At 35.8% G+C, this 21,465-nt stretch overlaps 2 protein-coding genes across 7 annotated transcripts in view; both read right to left on the reverse strand.

Annotated features, from left to right (window-relative positions):
- Positions 1 to 10,621, reverse strand: part of LOC6051370 (endophilin-B1) — a 29,067-nt gene extending 18,446 nt beyond the window's left edge. For 2 of the 6 annotated variants that reach the window (XM_038253303.1, XM_038253300.1), the window contains exons 1-3: positions 10,279 to 10,617; positions 9,652 to 10,085; positions 9,526 to 9,589 (exon numbers count right to left, since the gene is read on the reverse strand). In XM_038253303.1, the coding sequence (XP_038109231.1) occupies positions 9,526 to 9,589; positions 9,652 to 10,085; positions 10,279 to 10,362 (582 nt within the window). In that variant the 5' untranslated portion in view covers positions 10,363 to 10,617. Of the gene's footprint in view, positions 1 to 9,525; positions 9,590 to 9,651; positions 10,086 to 10,278 lie in introns of all 6 variants that reach the window. The other 4 variants (XM_038253305.1, XM_038253301.1, XM_038253302.1 and 1 more) reach the window with 3 other exon arrangements.
- A 1,989-nt stretch (positions 10,622 to 12,610) lies between these two features.
- LOC6047093 (kelch-like protein 25) lies at positions 12,611 to 21,423 on the reverse strand. Its single transcript, XM_038256032.1, has 2 exons — positions 20,775 to 21,423; positions 12,611 to 14,117 (listed from the first exon to the last, which is right to left on the reverse strand). Exons 1-2 carry the CDS (start codon positions 20,784 to 20,786, stop codon positions 12,843 to 12,845), a joined length of 1,287 nt encoding a protein of 428 aa, XP_038111960.1. The 5' UTR covers positions 20,787 to 21,423; the 3' UTR covers positions 12,611 to 12,842.
- Positions 21,424 to 21,465: the final 42 nt, after the last annotated feature.

A 21,465-nucleotide genomic window follows, 5' to 3' on the forward strand; every position in this document is an offset into this window, starting at 1 on the left:
AGCTCCATCAGTATGGCCAGAACCTTGAACTTTTCGATAAGACGCCGTACAGCGGGTACACTGGTGCTGGTTGACAACCTCCGTTAGGTTAATCCGTGCCCGCCAGCATTTTGTCCAGCTTGAGGTCGTTGTAGGTAAGCTTGGCGCATCAGCAGCCTTGGCCTGCTCCTCCGCCAACCTTTGCTCCTCGGCTTCCATGCGTTCCTACTCGGCTTTTTGGCGAGTCGCTTCTTCCTATTAACTTTTTGCGTTCGATTTCCGCTTCCTGTTCGAGCTGTTTACGTTCAGCTTCGGCCTTGGCCTGCCATTCCATCGCGGAGGTCGCGGATAAACCCGTCGTTGGGCTTGGGCGGTGTCGCAGCTCGGTGACACATTGTTCTTGTCCTTGAAGCAGACGATAACCTTGTACGCGTTCAGAATGGACGTAATCCGGACGATGCTTCTGTTCTGCGGGATGTGCCCCAAGTAGTTGATGTCGACATGCTTGTCGTGAGATCCGGAAGGTGACCTCAGCACCGTCATTGAGAATGGCCTTTTGCGAGTCTGCAGATCGTACGAAAGCCGCTCAAAGCCGAAGGCAAAGCCTGCAGGGAGCACCGCTGCTTAAACTCGAGCTTCTTCATGATGACCCGCGGGAGGTCCATCTGTATAACGAGGTACGAATTATGTCTGTATTCCTCTGGTAGCGCTCGGATCTTCTTCTCGTACGAGATCAACTTGACCATTGTCCACCGGGTAAAACAGACAGTTTTTGTCGTGCTGCTCCACGACCAAACCTCAGGACCAACCATCGAGAGAATCGCAATGTTTCCGCACTCGCCGATCATGTCCTCCAATGCTGCATGTCCAACAGGAACGGCGTCACCGGTGGCTGATCGTTTTCCACCAGTTTACGCAGCGGCGGTAACAACTCCGTTGACGGAATGACCAACTCGTTGCCATAATCGATCAGGTAACCCGTGAGCAAGCTCTTCGAAAGGACGGTCTAAAAAATAGGGAAAAGGGTGGTCATTCCAAACCTAAAGAAGAGTTAAAGTAAACCGGCCAGACCTCTTCTAGCACCACAACCCAATAGATGCAGTTCACGTACGGCGTCGCCTTCTATCTGAATCTCCTCATACTTGATCGGTTGGATTTGCCTTAGTCTAGTCTTGATAAAGGAAGTAGTGCCTTATCCCCTCGGACATTGTAGGCTGTGTGACTCGGCGGCCTGTCTCGCCGACGAAGTTGGAAGGGACCAACACTTCCCACCTTGTACGGGAAGCTCGTGTGAATCTTATTGACCGCAATCTGATTCTCAACCTCTTGCTTTCCCACGGTCGAAGTTTCTCGTCGCGCACCCGATTCCGAGCGACCTCCGCGTTCCGTCCGCAGCCACCCGATTGAGATGCATACGGCCGAGCGCTCCAATCAAGGCCATCTGATGAAAGATGTAGATCTTGTCCTCGTCGCTGCACAGATGTACTCCGGCGGGATGATGGCCCAGCTGCTTGGTCGCCGCCGGCGGAAATTGAAGTACTCCCGATGACCTCGTAGCAACGTATAGAAAATGAAAAAAATAAAAATTATAGAATACTTTATTAAGTAATGCTTTTGACAATTAACAAAGTCTAATTGTCTAAATTAATTATAAACATTTTTTTTTAAGAGGGAGCGTTCTTTTATTACGTAACGCGAAAAATCGGATATTTCAACCCCCCCCCCCCCTCTTATACCAAAATTTACATACAAATTTTAAAAATGTTGTATGGCGCGATTCTAAAATTCAAAAATTCTAAAATCCTAAAATTTAAAAATTCTATAATTCCAAAATTTTTAAATTTTTAAATTCTAAAATTCTAAAATTCTAAAATTCTAAAATTCTAAAATTCTAAAATTCTAAAATTCTAAAATTCTAAAATTCTAAAATTCTAAAATTCTAAAATTCTAAAATTCTAAAATTCTAAAATTTTAAAATTCTAAAATTTTAAAATTCTAAAATTCTAAAATTCTAAAATTCTAAAATTCTAAAATTCTAAAATTCTAAAATTCTAAAATTCTAAAATTCTAAAATTCTAAAATTCTAAAATTCTAAAATTCTAAAATTCTTAAATTCTTAAATTCTTAAATTCTTAAATTCTTAAATTCTTTAATTCTTAAATTCTTAAATTCTTAAATTCTTAAATTCTTAAATTCTTAAATTCTTAAATTCTTAAATTCTTAAATTCTTAAATTCTTAAATTCTTAAATTCTTAAATTCTTAAATTCTTAAATTCTTAAATTCTTAAATTCTTAAATTCTTAAATTCTTAAATTCTTAAATTCTTAAATTCTTAAATTCTTAAATTCTTAAATTCTTAAATTCTTAAATTCTTAAATTCTTAAATTCTTAAATTCTTAAATTCTTAAATTCTTAAATTCTTAAATTCTTAAATTCTTAAATTCTTAAATTCTTAAATTCTTAAATTCTTAAATTCTTAAATTCTTAAATTCTTAAATTCTTAAATTCTTAAATTCTTAAATTCTTAAATTCTTAAATTCTTAAATTCTTAAATTCTTAAATTCTTAAATTCTTAAATTCTTAAATTCTTAAATTCTTAAATTCTTAAATTCTTAAATTCTTAAATTCTTAAATTCTTAAATTCTTAAATTCTTAAATTCTTAAATTCTTAAATTCTTAAATTCTTAAATTCTTAAATTCTTAAATTCTTAAATTCTTAAATTCTAAAATTCTAAAATTCTTAAATTCTTAAATTTTTAAATTCTTAAATTCTTAAATTCTTAAATTCTTAAATTCTTTAATTCTTAAATTCTTAAATTCTTAAATTCTTAAATTCTTAAATTCTTAAATTCTTAAATTCTTTAATTCTTTAATTCTTAAATTCTTAAATTCTTAAATTCTTAAATTCTTAAATTCTTAAATTCTTAAATTCTTAAATTCTTAAATTCTTAAATTCTTAAATTCTTAAATTCTTAAATTCTAAAATTCTTAAATTCTTAAATTTTAAATTCTTAAATTCTTAAATTCTTAAATTCTTAAATTCTTAAATTCTTAAATTCTTAAATTCTTAAATTCTTAAATTCTTAAATTCTTAAATTCTTAAATTCTTAAATTCTTAAATTCTTAAATTCTTAAATTCTTAAATTCTTAAATTCTTAAATTCTTAAATTCTTAAATTCTTAAATTCTTAAATTCTTAAATTCTTAAATTCTTAAATTCTTAAATTCTTAAATTCTTAAATTCTTAAATTCTTAAATTCTTAAATTCTTAAATTCTTAAATTCTTAAATTCTTAAATTCTTAAATTCTTAAATTCTTAAATTCTTAAATTCTTAAATTCTTAAATTCTTAAATTCTTAAATTCTTAAATTCTTAAATTCTTAAATTCTTAAATTCTTAAATTCTTAAATTCTTAAATTCTTAAATTCTTAAATTCTTAAATTCTTAAATTCTTAAATTCTTAAATTCTTAAATTCTTAAATTCTTAAATTCTTAAATTCTTAAATTCTTAAATTCTTAAATTCTTAAATTCTTAAATTCTTAAATTCTTAAATTCTTAAATTCTTAAATTCTTAAATTCTTAAATTCTTAAATTCTTAAATTCTTAAATTTAAATTCTAAAATTCTAAAATTCTTAAATTTTAAATTCTTAAATTCTTAAATTCTTAAATTCTTAAATTCTTTAATTCTTAAATTCTTAAATTCTTAAATTCTTAAATTCTTAAATTCTTAAATTCTTAAATTCTTTAATTCTTTAATTCTTAAATTCTTAAATTCTTAAATTCTTAAATTCTTAAATTCTTAAATTCTTAAATTCTTAAATTCTTAAATTCTTAAATTCTAAAATTCTTAAATTCTTAAATTTTTAAATTCTTAAATTCTTAAATTCTTAAATTCTTAAATTCTTAAATTCTTAAATTTTTACATTCTTAAATTCTTAAATTCTTAAATTCTTCAATTCTTAAGAATTTAAGAAATAAAATTCTTAATAATTTAAGAAATAAAATTCTTAAGCATTAAAGAAATAAAATTCTTAAGAATTTAAGAATTTAAGAATTCTTAAGAATTTAAGAAATGAAATTCTTAAGAATTTAAGAAATAAAATTCTTAAGAATTTAAGAATTTAAGAATTTAAGAATTTAAGAATTTAAGAATTTAAGAATTTAAGAATTTAAGAATTTAAGAATTTAAGAATTTAAGAATTTAAGAATTTTAGACTTTTAGAATTTTAGAATTTTAGAATTTTAGAATTTTAGAATTTTAGAATTTTAGAATTTTAGAATTTTAGAATTTTAGAATTTTAGAATTTTAGAATTTTAGAATTTTAGAATTTTAGAATTTTAGAATTTTAGAATTTTAGAATTTTAATTTTTAGAATTTTAGAATTTTAGAATTTTAAATTTTAGAATTTTAGAATTTTAGAATTTTAGAATTTTAGAATTTTAGAATTTTAGAATTTTAGAATTTAAGAATTTAAGAATTTAAGAATTTTAGAATTTTAGAATTTTAGAATTTTAGAATTTTAGAATTTTAGGATTTTAGAATTTTAGAATTTTAGAATTTTAGAATTTTAGAATTTTAGAATTTAAGAATTTAAGAATTTAAGAATTTAAGAATTTAAGAATTTAATAGTTGGATTTTTTAAGGGCCCAAAAATTTAATAATTTAGAAATTGAAAAATGTAATAATCTATGAATGGTAGAATTTATTAATTTCAAATATTTTATGAATTTAAAAAAAATAACAATTTAAAATAATAACAAAATGAGTTAAGTATTTTAGAATTTAGCATTTAAGGAGTCGAGATTTTTAAAAAAATTCAATTTTAATTAATTTTATGGAGTCTTTGTGAGTAAAGCAAAAGTATTTGATAATTTGTGTCAAATTGTTGAAAAAAAAATTAAATGACATTTTAGAGTTGTTCCGTTGGTGGATGGTGTTTGGATTATAGAGGGATTAGGCAAACTTAATAGTTTGCCTGATCAGACTTTCAACAATTGATGTTGTGATACATGATTATAAGTGATAAGAATTAAAATGAAAATTGAGAAATAAAAGATTAGAAAAGTTAGAAAATCTGGTAAACTAGATTAGGCTTCATCCATAAAGTACGTCACGCTAAAATCAGCCAATCCTCCCCTTTGTCACGCTTTTCCTATACTTATAACACGCAATGTCACACTTACTCAGACCTCCTCCCCCTAGAGCGTGACATACTTTATGGATGACGCCTTATAGAATTAAACAGTTAAGCATAAATAAATATAAAGAACGTATACATCACTTACACTTTAGTCAGTTGTGGAAGCAGTTCAAATGTCGTTGAACTTGTGATGATATTTTGACTAGTCATCTTGTAGACCAGCAAGTACAGCAGGTCCAGCCATTCTTGAAGATTGTGTCGAGTTTGATTTCAGCCTGTCCTTTTTCTAATCATCCGGTGTCGCTCACGTCCTAGGTAGGCGAGTCGTCATCTTCCGAGAAGAACACGGAGAAGTTCTTGGAAGCGTCATCCTCCTCCACGGAAATGTCCTTGGTTTAGGTTTCCTTCGTTGATCGCTGGCCAGGAATTGACCAGAAACTGTTGCTTCCGCACGACGCCAACGAAGTAGTCGTTGTCTTTAATCTACTTTACGCACACTTAGTCACGGATAACATTCCCTTCAAAGGGCCGGGTCATGGCCGATCCAGTTCATCAGACTGGACACAGCCAGGGCGTAAGATTCAACTGTACACAAACCAGCAGTTTGGCACTCGACACGGTCCAGCACAGTTGGTGCTCGATAATCTTTTCCACCTTGGTCGATTTCATCAGCCGGGTCGTGATGCGGCTGATGAACAAACCTAAAACAAAAACGGAATGTAAATAATCCGAGCATTTGGAATATCCTGAAGAATTACTTACATTCAAGGGAGCAGGAGCAACAATTCTTCCAAAATCATTCTGCGCCACCTTTCCTCTTCCAGCTGGAGGAACATGCTGAAAATTTCTGGATGGTAAAAGCAGCGGCTGCTTCCGCTGCCCCCAGCGGCTTCCCAGCTCGGGAAGAGGAAAACTGAAACAAAAAAAAAAAAACAATTACAAGACTGTAGTGAACGTATCCATATTGGCCTCTGGTAGTCACTTTAAAAACAAATCTTACCATTTTACGCCAGAATCTCGACGCAAATAGTCGAAAATTAACACGGAACCCCGGAACCGTCTCCGCCGTGGCAAGTTTTTTGACACTTTGCACTCACACAACGTCACCAAAACCGCTTCGGCGAACTGCGGCGAAATGTCACCGCAGTTCCGCCGTACACCAGTAGATGTCGCCAGCGAGCAAATTTTTTGAAACGGAATCGAAGCGGAGCCCAAGCCGTCAATCTGTTTAGAAAATTTCGAAACAATTTTCGAAGCGGAATTCGAAGCGGAATGAACCCGTCATGCGGAAAACGGTTTGATTGGGCGGTTTTGACAATAATTCAAGAGCAAGAAACAAGAATTCAGGAGTTATGAAAATGGACCCTAATGGTCCAAAATTGAAGGATTTAAGAATTTAAGAATTCAAGAATTCAGAAATTTAAGAATTTAAGAATTTAAGAATTTAAGAATTTAAGAATTTAAGAATTTAAGAATTTAAGAATTTGTAACCGTTGGTTACAAAAGAAAATGGAGCTTTTCCCCTCCCGTTTGGAATTCGAGCGGGAAATGTCTTCTTGGCCCGCCGATGTTTAGCATCGGCCTTTTTTGCCATTCAGGCGTCTGTGTGTTTAGTCGTGTCCGTTGTACCAGTACCGTCCTCTTTGTGCTGTGTACGTTTCGCCTTCCGGAAGTGGAAGTGCCCACACGGAAGTCTAGTTCCGTCGGCGCGACGGCACACGGGAACCGGTGAACCTAGCCTCGTGAGTGCGCAGGAGCCATTGGCTACGTTTTTCGTCAAACACCGACCCGAATCTCTGGCGCGCGGCGCCATAACTCGTCAAGGAGATTATCCCCTCTCGGCACGCCCAAGTCAGTGGACTCTGGGGCTGCCGAATCCGCCACTGAGGGAAGACGCCTGCCGCAAGTAGGACCAGCAACGCCCGCTGGCCTACCTCTGCGTTCCAGCCCAACCCAGCAGCAGCTTAAGCCATCCGGAAGTCGACGACCAACCAGCAGCTCAAGGACACCCCCCCCCCCCCTTTGTGGGATCGCGGCGGCACAGTCGAGGGCGCTCCTGTGACCGGCCTTGGAGCAGGTGAACGCCGAAGGCGTTCGAGGATTGGAGTGGAGTCAGCGAAGCCTCGCTGCGAGTTCAGCTGCTGAACGGTACGTTGCCCCTGAAGTGCCTTACATTCCCCACACACACCCACACCCTACACTTTGGACAAAATACACGTTTTGATTAGAAAATTGTGGTTCTTGATTTTTATTTCATCCGTGTCTCACTTGAATCGCTGAGTAGAAATGCCGACCCTGAGTGATGAGTAGTCAGTAGCTTAGGTCTACGACTACCTGTAAGTAGATGGTCTCTGCCCTGAAAAAGGAATGAGCTAGTCCACCTTGATACTGAAAAGTCATTTAGTTTCAAATTTAAGAATTTAAGAATTTAAGAATTTAAGAATTTAAGAATTTAAGAATTTAAGAATTTAAGAATTTAAGAATTTAAGAATTTAAGAATTTAAGAATTTAAGAATTTAAGAATTTAAGAATTTAAGAATTTAAGAATTTAAGAATTTAAGAATTTAAGAATTTAAGAATTTAAGAATTTAAGAATTTAAGAATTTAAGAATTTAAGAATTTAAGAATTTAAGAATTTAAGAATTTAAGAATTTAAGAATTTAAGAATTTAAGAATTTAAGAATTTAAGAATTTAAGAATTTAAGAATTTAAGAATTTAAGAATTGAAGAATTTAAGAATTTAAGAATTTAAGAATTTAAGAATTTAAGAATTTAAGAATTTAAGAATTTAAGAATTTAAGAATTTAAGAATTTAAGAATTTCAGAATTTCAGAATTTCAGAATTTAAGAATTTAAGAATTTAAGAATTTAAGAATTTAAGAATTTAAGAATTTAAGAATTTAAGAATTTAAGAATTTAAGAATTTAAGAATTTAAGAATTTAAGAATTTAAGAATTTAAGAATATAAGAATTTAAGAATTTAAGAATTTAAGAATTCAAGAATATAAGAATTTAAGAATTTATGAATTTAAAAATTTAAAAATTTAAGAATTTAAGAATTTAAGAATTTAAGAATTTAAGAATTTAAGAATTTAAGAATTTAAGAAATTAATTTTCTGCTCTCTTTATTGTTTGCAATATATATTTTTTTAAACTTTTAAATTCTTGAATTTTGAATTCTATTTTTTATCTTCTTAATTGCAGATCTTTTTGATTTTGAATTTAGCAACATATGTTCTTTAAAAAAAAATTAAACCTGAATAAAAAAAAGAAAAGAAAAAAAGCTATAAAAACCTATCAAAAGTGGAGAACCAGCTTCATATTTGGGATTTATGTACAGTAGTCACAAGATTAAAAATTGAATGTATCCAGTATAAAATAAACAATAAATAATGTTAAAAAAATTCTCATAACACAAAAGAAATTAAATATTCATAGCTGGTAAGCAGATATTAAAAAAAAATGAGTTGAGTTATGTAATTTTTTTTTTAGAACAACAATACATTTAAAAAAAATCTCTTCTTGAAGATTATTTCGAAATGTAGAGCGAGTTGTGGCGCTATAACCACGGCAAATAGTGTCCAGGGCATTCGTGGAAATACAATGTCCCATCCCAGAGGGTCCCGGAGTACCAAACCTTCTTAGCATGGTGCTCCCAACGAATACAACCAAATCTCGGAGCGTATGGTGGTGTGTCCCCACGCTTCTTCCTCCCTGTCGATTCAGAATTGTGTTGTTGTTCGAACACTCTGTGCTCAAACTCAACCCAATTACGAGTCATCTCTGCGATACGGCTTTACGCAGTAGGCCTGGCCGCTTTAACGCTTGTGATGTTTCAATGCATTCTAATGCAATGGCGCACTACAAATGTTAATAAATGACAAGAAGAGTGCTAGGCGTCATCTAACCTAAGGCACTCTCCAGGATCCCTTCGAAAGATTGGCTGCGCTAGGGTCTGATTAGATTAGATTAGATTAGATTATTTCGAAATGAGAAACTATTAAAAACTACTTAGAAAATACTAACAACTTTTTCGGAAGAAAATTCAATTTTCTTCATAGAAATCGAAGTCCACGACGTCCGTAACAACCCTGAATGACCCTTTTGAGAATGACAGATCCACTTCCGAGGAAGCAAGCACTAGAAGGATCGTCGAGGATCGGGGATCGGCGGGAGAAGAAACCATTGCCCCACTCAGTAGGAGCAAAATAGGGATAACTTTTCAAAATTGTTTTCAATTATTGCAAGGCAGATAAAAAGCTCTTTCAGTTAGGTTATGAAGTTAGAGTTATTTACCATTTCTGCAACAAGTCGTAACAGATTGTTAGTACTGTGTTATTATTGGAAGCAAGCGTTTCCGAGTTAACCCCGAACCCCCCAGGTTAGTGCAAATGAATCTCTCACCGTTTGCTGTCCCAGCATGCTCCTAGCCTTTCGTACCCGATTCTTGCATGCATCCAGATCCAATCTAAAACGTGAGAAACGATTTTAGATGATATTTGGCGAAACTTGAAGCAATATGTTCCTTACCGTTTGCTCTCCAAAATGCCCTTCTCCTTCGTGATGGTCTTCATCTCACCCTCGAGGAACTTCTTCAGCGGCTGAATAAAACACATCCCGGCCGATCCGATAAAGTCGCGCTCGTTTGAGCCCAGCTTCTGCTCAGCCTGTCCCACCTTGATGAGTGCACTGCCATAGGGACCGTCCTGGCCAAACTCACCTCCACCCTCGATCATGTCCAGCCCCAGATATTCCAGATTGCTGAGCCGTTTCGACTTTTGCTTTTCGATCTTTTCGAAAATGTAATCCTCCACCCGATTGGCAGGGTTCGGGATGAGGGCCGCTTCGGTGTCTCGGACAATCTTCTCCGTCCACGTTCGGGTGCAATCGGATCGTTCGGTCAGGTGCTCAAAGTGTGCATCCATTTCGGTTTTCTCCGACGTGCCCAGCTTTTCCTCGGTAAGCTGGGAAAGAGGAAAACAAAACTGCTTAATCAAATCGAACCAACCCCCGAGAGGGAGAGAAATCTATCGGCACTTTCTAGACGGGGAGGTCACTGAAATCCAAACAAATCGATAAATCGATCTGCCCCTTGGATTCCGTAATCGCACCAAGACGGAATTTCCAACCAAATGGAGCGTGATTTTCGATACCAACCTGAACCACACGGGAAAGCGTCGAGCCCGCATCTTTGACGAACTTTTTCACGTCGAAATCTGGCATTTTTATGTTCATATTCATTTTTATGCTGCTGGTGTTGCCCCCCGCAGACGATTTTGACTAGAGAAGGAAAGTTTTGCTGGTTTTTACGTTTTACAACTCTGGTTGCTTGTTCTGAGCAAATCTTCACAACTAATAGCACTGACGGAAGCAGGTTTTCACGGTGACGGCACTAAATTTCCGGTTGAAATCTGTGAATTTCACTAAAATTTTCTCCTCCCTTTGTGAATGTGTGTTTGCTTGCAGTATCGCGAGATTTTTTTTTGTAAAAGTTTTGACAGCGCAATGTTATTGATTTTTTTCCTCGCGTGACGCGAAATGCGGTGTAACTGTCAAGGGTGGTGCGGAACTTCACGAATATAAAATGCGGGATTTGGTTGACTTGCACCGCTTCTCGTTACACCGTCATTTGAACAGTATCATCTGAAAATATATTATTTTATATTATTTATTTAAATTAGCATTTTGAATAAATTTTAATTCCTCTTATAAAAAAAAGTAATAGAAAAAATAAAACTATGAAAAAATAGAATCCCAACAACAAACCTTTGACTTTCACGACCACTCAAACCTCTTTTTACTCCAAGGAACTTTCCACCCAGGGTTCGAACTTATAACTTATACCACTTTTGGATTGCGAGCCCAACTGCGACCTTTCTTGTCAGAAAGTAAATATTTGTATTATATACAGCGATTCCACGACAAATTAGCGGGATTCAGTCAAAAAATCTTCGATTTGGCTTAAACTTGGTATAGGTATTCCTTGCCCAAAATAATAAGAATTGTACTTTTTTTTTTGTTTATTTTAGAAAAGCTGAGAAAATTCTATTTTGCTTTTTTGAACTTTGTTGATACGACCCTTAGTTGCTGAGATATTGCCATGAAAAGAATTGATGTTTTCTAAGTCTCACCCAAACAACCCATCATTTTCTAATGTCGATGTTGAAATATGAAACATTCGTGAAATTTTCGGATCTTTTTGAAAACAATACATAGTTTCAGAATATTTAAAACAAGTATAATATAAAATGTTCTATAATGGGCATCATGTACACTGATTAAAAAATTAATAAATAAAAATTTAAAAAAGGTTTTTGTTTTGAAAATCAAGTTTAAGTAACAAAAAATGAAATTTAAAATCACAATTTTTTTACCGTGTATCTTTTTTTTCAGTGTATTACTTATCCATACCTACAACTTTGCCGAAGACGCCAAATCGATCAAAAAATTCCTTCAAAAGATACAGATTTTCGAATTTTCATTTTTGTATGGACAGCTGCCAAATTTATATGGAAAATTGTATGGACATACTAATGATGCAAAATGGCTTCTTTGGGCATACCGAAGGCATCAAAACAGTTTTAAGCGGTATACGCACTTCGGAAGAAACCGGTCAAGAAAAAAATCAAATGGGCAGCAGCGGCAGCTGGAGCAAGCCAGAGAGGGTGAAGAAAAGCCCCAAGAAATCGCTCCCTCTCCTTTGTTCTGCTGTTCGTAAAGCTGTTTCTTGACCCCTTTCCTTCCGATCAGCGTACTAGCCTTTAGCCGGAATAAAAAATACAACAAAATATCGAATGACCGAAACCTCAGGGAATTGCTCCTATACTTTGTTGGGTACAGTCATCCCACATATTCGGAACGGTTTCCAGATCGGCCAATGTTCAAAAAATCATAACAAATCGATAATTGAACTTAATGATTCGCTTTTACCTTCATTTGAAAGCTTTTCATGCGATCTTTCGAATGCTGTATCGAACATCTGCAAATTTTAACTTTTATATAAAGTTTTTGAAGAATTACTTTGACCCTTGAAATCCACAAATTCGGAACATTTTTTTTCTTACGAATGTAAACCTTGATGTAAACAAACTTTGGATCTCTCCAGGAGTACATATTTATTACCAAATAATGACTTCACACACTGAAACCAATGAAACTCAAGCTAAGTGATGTTCAATACATGGCTCTGCACAAAATATTCTTGGAATCAATGTTTTTGTTCAAAAAGTACTACTTTAACTAGTGAAATAGCCAGATAATGTCCAAATAAAGGTTCTAAAAATAGTAAGGTCGACAGAAAAGCTACTTTTGGCATGTTATTGGCAAATTATTATCGAAGTGTTCCGAATTTGTGGGTGTTCCGGATATGTGGGATGACTGTACTAAAATTATCATAATTATTGAAATACTCAGCTAGGTATCAAAAACATGGTTTGAGGAATGTGATATTAATACATAAAATTTTAAAAATAAAACGCCAAAACACTCACAAACTTTTCATAGAGTTTATTTCACATCTGCACAGCATGTGTTTAGTCAATTATCTGATACAGGTAATTTGAAATTTATTAGAATCGATATCTATAGTTAGCATTCACTTTAAAAGTTTTAATCATAGTATGAACGAATATCTCAGTATAGTATAGTTTAAGAATAGTTTATCAGGATGATCGGAAACATCACCCCGCGTTCGTCTTCTAGCTAGAATTTGAAAGCCCTCCTTACTTGTACAGATCGCAAACGATTCCGTTTAAAATGCTACCATCGGTTTCGAGATAGATGTTCTCGCTAAAATTTACCCGGAAGTTTTTGCTCTTGCCGTACGACGACAGGATACTGCGCGGGTACTCATAGCCGAGGCTTTCCGGTCCCCACTTGATGCGCACCAGGTAGGCAATGTCCGGAAAGAGCACAATTTGATGCTCTAGCTTGACTTCCATGCTGGTGTTGAAGGGTACATCACAGATCAGGTGCTGCTCCTGATAGATCGTTTCGACCTTGTTGTTGAACTTGGAGCAAATCTCAACGGTAACGTTTTCGGTGTAGGTGTCGCGACGCTGAAGATCTAGGGTGAGTAGTTGGGGCGTTAGCCGGGTGTTGGCCGAGAGGGATTTGAGTACGATGAAGCGATTGCAGGTGAGACTCGCCTCGAAGCTCATCTCATCACCGATGATGAGAGGCCGGACGGCTTTGTAGTGGATTCGCTGGATCGGCGTCCAGCTGTACTTATCGCCGGTGGTGATCGGCTGGAAGCTGGTGAAGCTGCAGTCCACGATGGTGTCTTTGAGCTTATCTGGGAGCTCGATGTCTTGGAGGACGGTCTTCAAACTGTCGCTGCACATTTCGAGACGATTCTGCTCGCACTCGGTGATGCACCAGGCACGAATCATGCAGATTATGTTGTCTTTCACTTCGTAGTTGTCTTCGAGGATTAAATCGACGCAGCTTTTGGACAAGTGATGACTACTCTCCAGGATGATATTGCTGAGACTCATGCCGGACGAGAGAAAGTGCTTCAGCACGCACAAACACGAGAAGATGATATCTTCCAAATTCATACTGTATGCGATGTCCAGAATCTTCAGCACGTTGTTCGGCTTGATGTTGTTGCCAAAGTAATTGACGCACTGCTTGTGCAAACTGTCGATCATGTACTTCTGGGCGCAATAGTACAGCTCAAGCGTTTCCTCAATGTTGACAATCGCGTCAAAGTCCACCGTCCCCACGTAGATAAAGTCCAGCATCCGCTCGAACACGCACGGCCGAATGTCGGCAATCTTGACCGTCTGCTTTTCGGCCAGTGCCCCGTAGAACATGGCCTCAAACACCGGACTGGCGGCGGCCAGGATCAGCTTGTGGCAATTGTACAGCTTGTCCCCGCCGTTCACTTTGAAGGTGCAATCGACCAGGTGACTCCGCAGGCGCATCTCGTTGAACCGCTGGCTAAAGTCGGCCATAATTTCATCGTCCATCTTGTCGCCGCCGGTTATCTCGACCTGGAATGAAAGTTGGATAAAAGAAAGAGAATAAACAATCAAGCGTCTCCATCGTTTTGATTTAATCAAACAACCATGCGTCTCCATTGTTTTATTTAAATTAAATTAAAATGATGGAGACGCGAGGCTGCCCATAACAAACATTGAAAAAATGAAGGAGAGATTGAGAAGATAAAGTATGATTCAAAGAAACCTTTTTCCTAGTAAACTGCTGTTATCTTTTAATAAAACAACAACACGTCTAAAAATGGAAGCTCCAATATGTATGTCACTGTGCGAAAACAAAGATGGTCGCAGATAATTGGTACAACGTTTATTGTTGTTCGGCTGATAACAGCAAAATCGAATGAGTTTCTATTAGCGTAGTAGCTAACTTCGGTCGCGTGCTAGACAAGCCTTTAAAAGTTGTAAAAATAATCTATATTGGACCCCCCGTCAACGTGCTATTTGGATTAGACGAATTGTTCTGTAAACAGCATGATTAGCACATTCTTGGGATTCTGCTCAAATCGTATCACAAAATTTACTCGACTGAAAACTTTGAAGATGCCACATCTAACATCTCTACAACGAAGCCCGCGTGCATTCTGAACACGTGCTTCTAATCAAGCACCCTCATCCACCTGCTGAGTAGCATCAGTGCTCTTCTAATTGTTCAAACAACCTGCGCGAGTAAACATATATTGGAACAAACACAAGCAGCTAAGCGCCCTTATCGCAAACACGTAACGAGGAATCAAACTGCTGCTGGAGCACGATCAGAGAAAAAGGAGTCGGTTTATCTGTTACGAATGTTTTGACACTAAAAATTGAGGTTTTTAGCAGTTCCATTTAAAAAAATTAATTTCGGAAGCAAATTTATTCTGATAAATCAATTTTCACTGTGTACAACAGAGAATCTGCTCACACGAAGCGGTATACCTCTGCCAGGGTTGGCCGATTGAAGTACGTGCCTGACGAGCGTCAGAACGGCCGGCTGCTGGCGATCGTCGAGGTGATAACACCAGCTCGAAACCATATGACGAATGTACACATTGGAGCGGCTTTGTTTACCTTCTTGAAGCACGCTTCCGCAGGTATTGGTGGCGCTCGAGTAGGTGGATGTGAACAATCAATGGGATTTTTATACTGAAAATCAACAGACGAGGCTGGAAGGGAGATTGAACTAACGGCGTCTTCAAGGACTGAATTTGAAATTCATTAATTTTAAATTATGACTGTTTTCTTTCTTATCATCCGTATCAAGATTGATAATTTGAAATGTGAGGTGCATTTTTTCAATGTGAGGAGCATTTTTTCAACATTCCGTCAACTTGGACGAATCGGGAATACAGTCAGCAGTTTTCAAAGCCCTTAAAAGCCTTGAAATGTACACCTCGATGTAAGTATCCAGTTGATTTGTGTCTGTTCTAACCAAAATCAATCAAAAATATCAAAATATAGTGCAAAAAAACGACTAAAACAGCTGTCACAATTGACGGTAGCTGTCGAAAAACGTATCAGAAACTTAAATATTTTTTTTGTTGGAATACCTAGATTTTCAAGCTTCTGAATTTTAGTTGAAGATAAACTATTTATAGGATTTAAACTAGTTTAGAATTCATTCGATGTCAATCGCAAAAAGTTTTGAAAAACTTCTAACTAGGCTTTATAAGGTTTTAAAAAAAATCATATAAAAAAATCATATGCCCATAAATTTGAAGATTTTTTTGAACTATTTTTCATAAACACATAATTATTATTATTTACAAACCTATTTCAACTTCTCCTAATGAAAAATTGTCCGAAGAATCCGAAAATGCAATCCGTTTTCCGATTCAAAATCATGTTCATAGAGAAAATCATGACACTTTGAGAAGATTAAATTAATGCTATTCATCAACATTTTGTTAATTACAGTTAACAAACTTTTTAAACTTTTCAAATTTGTTTGAAGAGTTCTTCTTCAGGTACTTTAAGCACTTCTCTTCCACGGTCAGTATGATGCTATACCATTCCGTACATCTTTAATTTGTACTCTTCATTTTCTTGACTTTTTCCAAAATTTCTGAATAATTCCCTTCTGATGTGTTTGTTTCCAGTACCAAATAGGACCTAATAAAAATAATTTTATGAAAAAATATATTTTTGTGTTTCAAGATATTGCTGAAAATTAGTGCGTCCAATTTTCCGTCCCAGGAATTCCTGGGTTTTCCCGGAAAAAAATATTTCCCGTTTCCCGGGAAATTTGTAAATTTTCCGGAAATTCCCGAAATACAAGCGGAAGTATTTGTGTTCCTACCTTTTTGGCACCAATGTTTTGAAACCATACAAAAAATAATAATTAGAGAACCTGATTTGATTTTATTCATTTCAATCTACTGTTTTCATATTGAACTAATCAGCTTGTCAAGATTTAATTCAGATAATATTTATTTCTGCAGCATTCACATCTAGGAATATTGTTTGCTTACATGTTGGGCAACAAAAGTTACGCTATTATGGAAGGAATATTACGCATTTTATTTTCGACAACCTATTTTAACGAATTGTTTTGTTATATCATTTGAAAATAAGATACCGTCAGTGGGGGTGACATTGGGTCTTGGGGGTGAGATTGGGTCAAAGTGATTTTTTACGGATTTTACCATTTCTCATGTTCTTCTCAATGAAAATGAATTCTGTTGAAAGGGTTGTGTAGGGGACATCTTAAGATGACTTTGCTGAAAACATCTCGTTCCTAGAACAAATCCTGTTATTTTGGCAGCTGTCTAAAGTTGGGGTACGTTTTTGGCCAAAAATGACCTCTCGAAAAATCTCGGTACGATTTCAATTATTTTTTTTAAAAATGCTGAAAAGTATTGAAAATTTGTTTTTAGACCAACTAATTTATGCCATTTCTGTAATGTACTACTAGTAGAACAATATGTACGTAATTTGAGATCAAAATTATCTGTTGTGTTAATTTTATGAGAATTCTCCCCTCACCCCCATCTCCCCTACGAATTGAAAGACAGCATAAAAATTAGAAAATTTATAATATTTCCTCAAAGTTGCATGATTTTTTACTAGCGTTCACCAGAAAAAAAAACCTCACACTCATTTTGACCATTAAAGTTGCTGTTCTATACAATTCAGTTGCAAAATATTAACCAGAATCAGGATCAGAATATTTTTTTTCAATTTCAAATTTCCTGGGATTTTCCGGGAAATTTGTTGAAAATTTCCCGTTTCCCGGAAATTTTTTAACTCCAGGAAATTGTACGTTGTACTGAAAATCGAAGCTTTAGAATTTAGTGTATTTAATAAAGTTTAATACACTCTAACATTATTGTTAATAATCAGAAATAATAAATCAATTGCACAAAAGAGATAGAAAAAATATTCTCCAAATGATTTATATTTAGTCTCCACAGATCACGTTTTCATAACAAACAAAACAATATAACGGGTCATCCTCAGATGATAATAAACCGGCTCAGCACGCACGCGCACAAGCCCAACCAATAGCCCACGGCCATCCGAGCACCGGCTATTGACACCAACGAAGCCAACCTCAGGTATGGTCATGACTCAGTTCAGAAGATATACACTGCCCAGACTGTATTATGCTTGAAATCAGCTGATGGAGCTCAACCACGACCCGCCCGGTCTGGCTCTGACGACAAATTAAAACCTGTTTTATTGGTGACTTCATAAACGTGAGCGCCGTTTTTTTTGTTTACATTTTCGATTAAAATCTTGGCCAAATTCGCAGCCACATTCGAAAGCCGGTGCCTTCTGTCCGAAAGTCGTTAAAAATTTCTATTTTCGATCGAATTGGCACAGTTTTCAACGCGCTTGTCGTTTTCTTCAAACCAAATCCCTCATCTTTATTTATCGTTCGCAGGGCAGGTTGCTACCAAAAAAATGTTCGATTTACGGTTATCAATTCTTCCTTCCTTCGCGTCTTCGATGGCATCCAGCGTAGAGAAACAAAAATCAAGTTTTAGCTTCACTGCGGACTGACCAGAGAGCACATTGAACTCTTCGGACGCGTCTCGTTTCAGCGCGGACAACCCGGTTTTTTGCGTCGTAATTTCTGTCCCAGAACAGGTAGGCATCACCGGTGGGGATGCTGCGTTCTTCTCCATGTAGGATGAAACGGTTTCGTAACCTGCAGCCCTAAAAGGGGAGAATGCGTAATTGATGGGCATTTTATAATATGCAAGTGCAGAAAAGTGTAGGGTATCTTGAGGAATTTTATCTCGTTTTGCTATTTATTCGTCAGGTTGTGGTCAGTAAACTGGACATGACACACCTCCACTTGTTGTTGTGTATTGCGAGAGGGTTTGGATATTTGGAACAAGTTCAACAAGAATTTGGTGTCCGGTTGGAAAACGGCGTTTCTGAGATTTCCTGGCTGATTTTTCTGTTACAATCTTATATAATTTTTTATTTTTTTCATACAAACTTGAACGGGAATTGCAGACTGAATGATAATTTAAAGCCATAAAATCTATAAATTGCTTCACAAAAAGTAGGGAAATATCTGGAATCCCAAGCATGCTTGCATGAAAAATAATGTGTAACTGACTGCGATAGAGTAATCATCATCAAAAGAAAATCATTGGACGTTCATCAAGAGAAAAAATCCGAAAGGAGCATAGCTCTCCTCTCTCGCGCACGAAAGATCGGTAAAAGCAATCTAAAAAAAATCATCATCTTGATTATTCGGCGGAATATCTTTTTCACTACTACACTTGCAAGTGTAACGTCACACGTCGAAATATGACCTGTCACATTTTTTAGATGGGCAATGTCTGTAAACAAATTGAAATAAATATTTTTAAGTTGTGCTAACAAGGAAATTCACAAAAAATCATCAACAGATTGATTTGCGTGATTTGCCTCCTCTCTCTTTCGCGGGTGAAGAAAGTTTGCAAGCGAAATTGATTTTTTTGTGATTGGTAATTTTTGAATATTTTTACAATATTTTGTACTATTTTCAATTCAATCGCATTCAATGCGTTTTTAGCACATGAAATAAAATCAATTATTTCAATATATTTGAAAATAAAAAAAGCTATTATTTTCCAGTTTAGCAAATATGTTTGATAAATAAATGGAAATTCATCAATTTTTTTAAAAAAATAACAGTAAACAGTTGTCGACAAACCTATTTGAAAATAGAGTTTAATTTCAACAACGACCAAATAACGAAGGCTGTTCTCAGTTGAAAGGTTCTCTAAATTTCTGAATTGCAAATGTAACATCCTGGAGCAGGACTGTTAAATTCTAATAAACACTAATTGAAATTGAAAAAAATATGTTTCTATTTTACTAAAATTTGATTTTATTTTATTCAAATTTTACCAGCTTTTTTTTTAATTGTTAGTGTCAACTTTTCACAAACAGTTTTTGATTTGCAATTGTTCTTTGAGTAAGAAATGCCTATATTTCAAGCAAAACTATGTAAATGGGCCAAAGCCGAAGTGTAAACAAACAGTCTGTCTTACTTACGTCAGTGGATGTTTACATTAGGAACGAGCAGGACAGGCTCTTTGTTTACACTTCGACGTTGGCCCATTTACATTGTTATTGATGGGATAAAATCGGGAATTCAACAAAGGCATTTGAGAAACAACACTGTAAAAGAAGTACTTAATTCGAGGGATAACTTTTGGTATAAAACTCAAACCATCTTTTTTACTGACACAGAACACCCTAAAATTGCACTTTAATAATACTGCCGCTCGAAGCTAGTCCGTCCCATATGTAATTTCGACAAATTTAGGTAATGATGCAGTTCTGTTCAAAATCATGTAAACTATCAGAAAACCAATAAAATTTAGTACTAGGTTCTAGAAAACCGGAGAAAATTCACTTTTTCGTGAAATTCTAACAAAAAAAAAAAAAAAACTCCAGATATAATGCGTTTCCATGAATTTTCAAGTTATTAATTGAGTCGAGTTGTCAAGGAGACGCATGATATTTTAAGTGTTCTCATGACACAAAAATATTTGAACAGATAAAATTTTATCGAAATATGTTTAATAGATAATTTTCCCATTGTTCCAAGCCTCTCCCTCGCGCAGATAAACAACAACAAACACCACCCAATCGGATGAAACAGTCGAGTTAAGTCGACATCTGACAGAGGAGAAGTAGCCCCTCCACCCAACCCCCTCACACAATCAAACGCGCCTCAGCAGCGAGAAGGAGGCACGAACAGCACCCAGCCACAGCTGCCGGCTGGCCTGCCTGGCAAAAACCTGACCAACTTGAACTTGAACTCCATTCAAAGCTTCGGCGAGGTTGCCGGAGCTGACTGGGTTGATTCAGTGTTGTTGTTTCGTTGATGCCGTGGCAGGCTGGTTCGAGGTGTTGTTGATTTTTGTTTGCACTTTTTGTTTACAGGATGAGGCAGTATTGTTTGGTGATCTTCGGTAAAGTCGAATTTTGTGACGATGTTCTTTGAATTTGAATCAGCCTAAAAGTAAACCCACTTTACCAACACAGTCCTAAAGTTGGATAACTCGCGAGAATTTGCCGTGGCGGTGGTGTTGATTTGCACAACAACAACACCTTGCTCATGACCTGACGGCTGATGACGACGACTTCGGATGATGTGTGTTGTTTTGGTTTGATTCGTTCTACTGCGGAGGAGGAGGCTGTTCAAGCTTTTTGTTGACTTACTTTATTGCTCATTCTGCCTTTTTTTTTTGTTCGATGTCTCGTTCGCTCCCCAGATAATTTTCGCTTGTCTTCTTTGTTTTTTTGTTGTTGCTGTTTTTGCTTCTTCTACTGTGGGTACTGTTTCTTGACCTGTCGTAGTTGTCTGCGGCTGTTCGTTTTTTTTTGCACTGTTCCTCACGTTCCTTTAGTTGAGGACGAGTCACACTTACGTAACGGGGTACACACGCTCTTTTGCATACACAGCAGTAAACTGGAACAACTCTGGTGCTAGACTTGGTCAATCACATACGCAAATGTATTCGCTAATCAATCGCGTCGTGTCGACTGCGGCTATCATGTACTACGATTCTCTCAACTTTTCACTAGGTCAATTGGCTTGTGATAGCAGTTTCTTCACATTTACGGTCGAAAATCCCACAATTTGAAACCAACAACGCAAAAAGTCGATTCTTCAAACACCAAAAACTTCAGACAAAGACGGCTCGAATTCCTTTTTTCGACTGTGCTCCGAAATGTTTTCAGGAGAAATTCGGACCTGCTGCTGCTGAGGCTCTCTGGAGAATCCGAGGTGCCGCAAGTTTCGGATATCGCGACACAGCGGCGCAGGAGAAGTGTGTTGTCCGAAGGGAACGAGTTCTGAAACTAAGCAAGGGGATTCGCGTTTCGTTGCTTCTCACCATGGTTGATTCTC

The sequence above is a fragment of the Culex quinquefasciatus genome, chromosome 2 (genome assembly GCF_015732765.1).
Source record: "Culex quinquefasciatus strain JHB chromosome 2, VPISU_Cqui_1.0_pri_paternal, whole genome shotgun sequence".
NCBI lineage: Eukaryota > Metazoa > Arthropoda > Insecta > Diptera > Culicidae > Culex > Culex quinquefasciatus.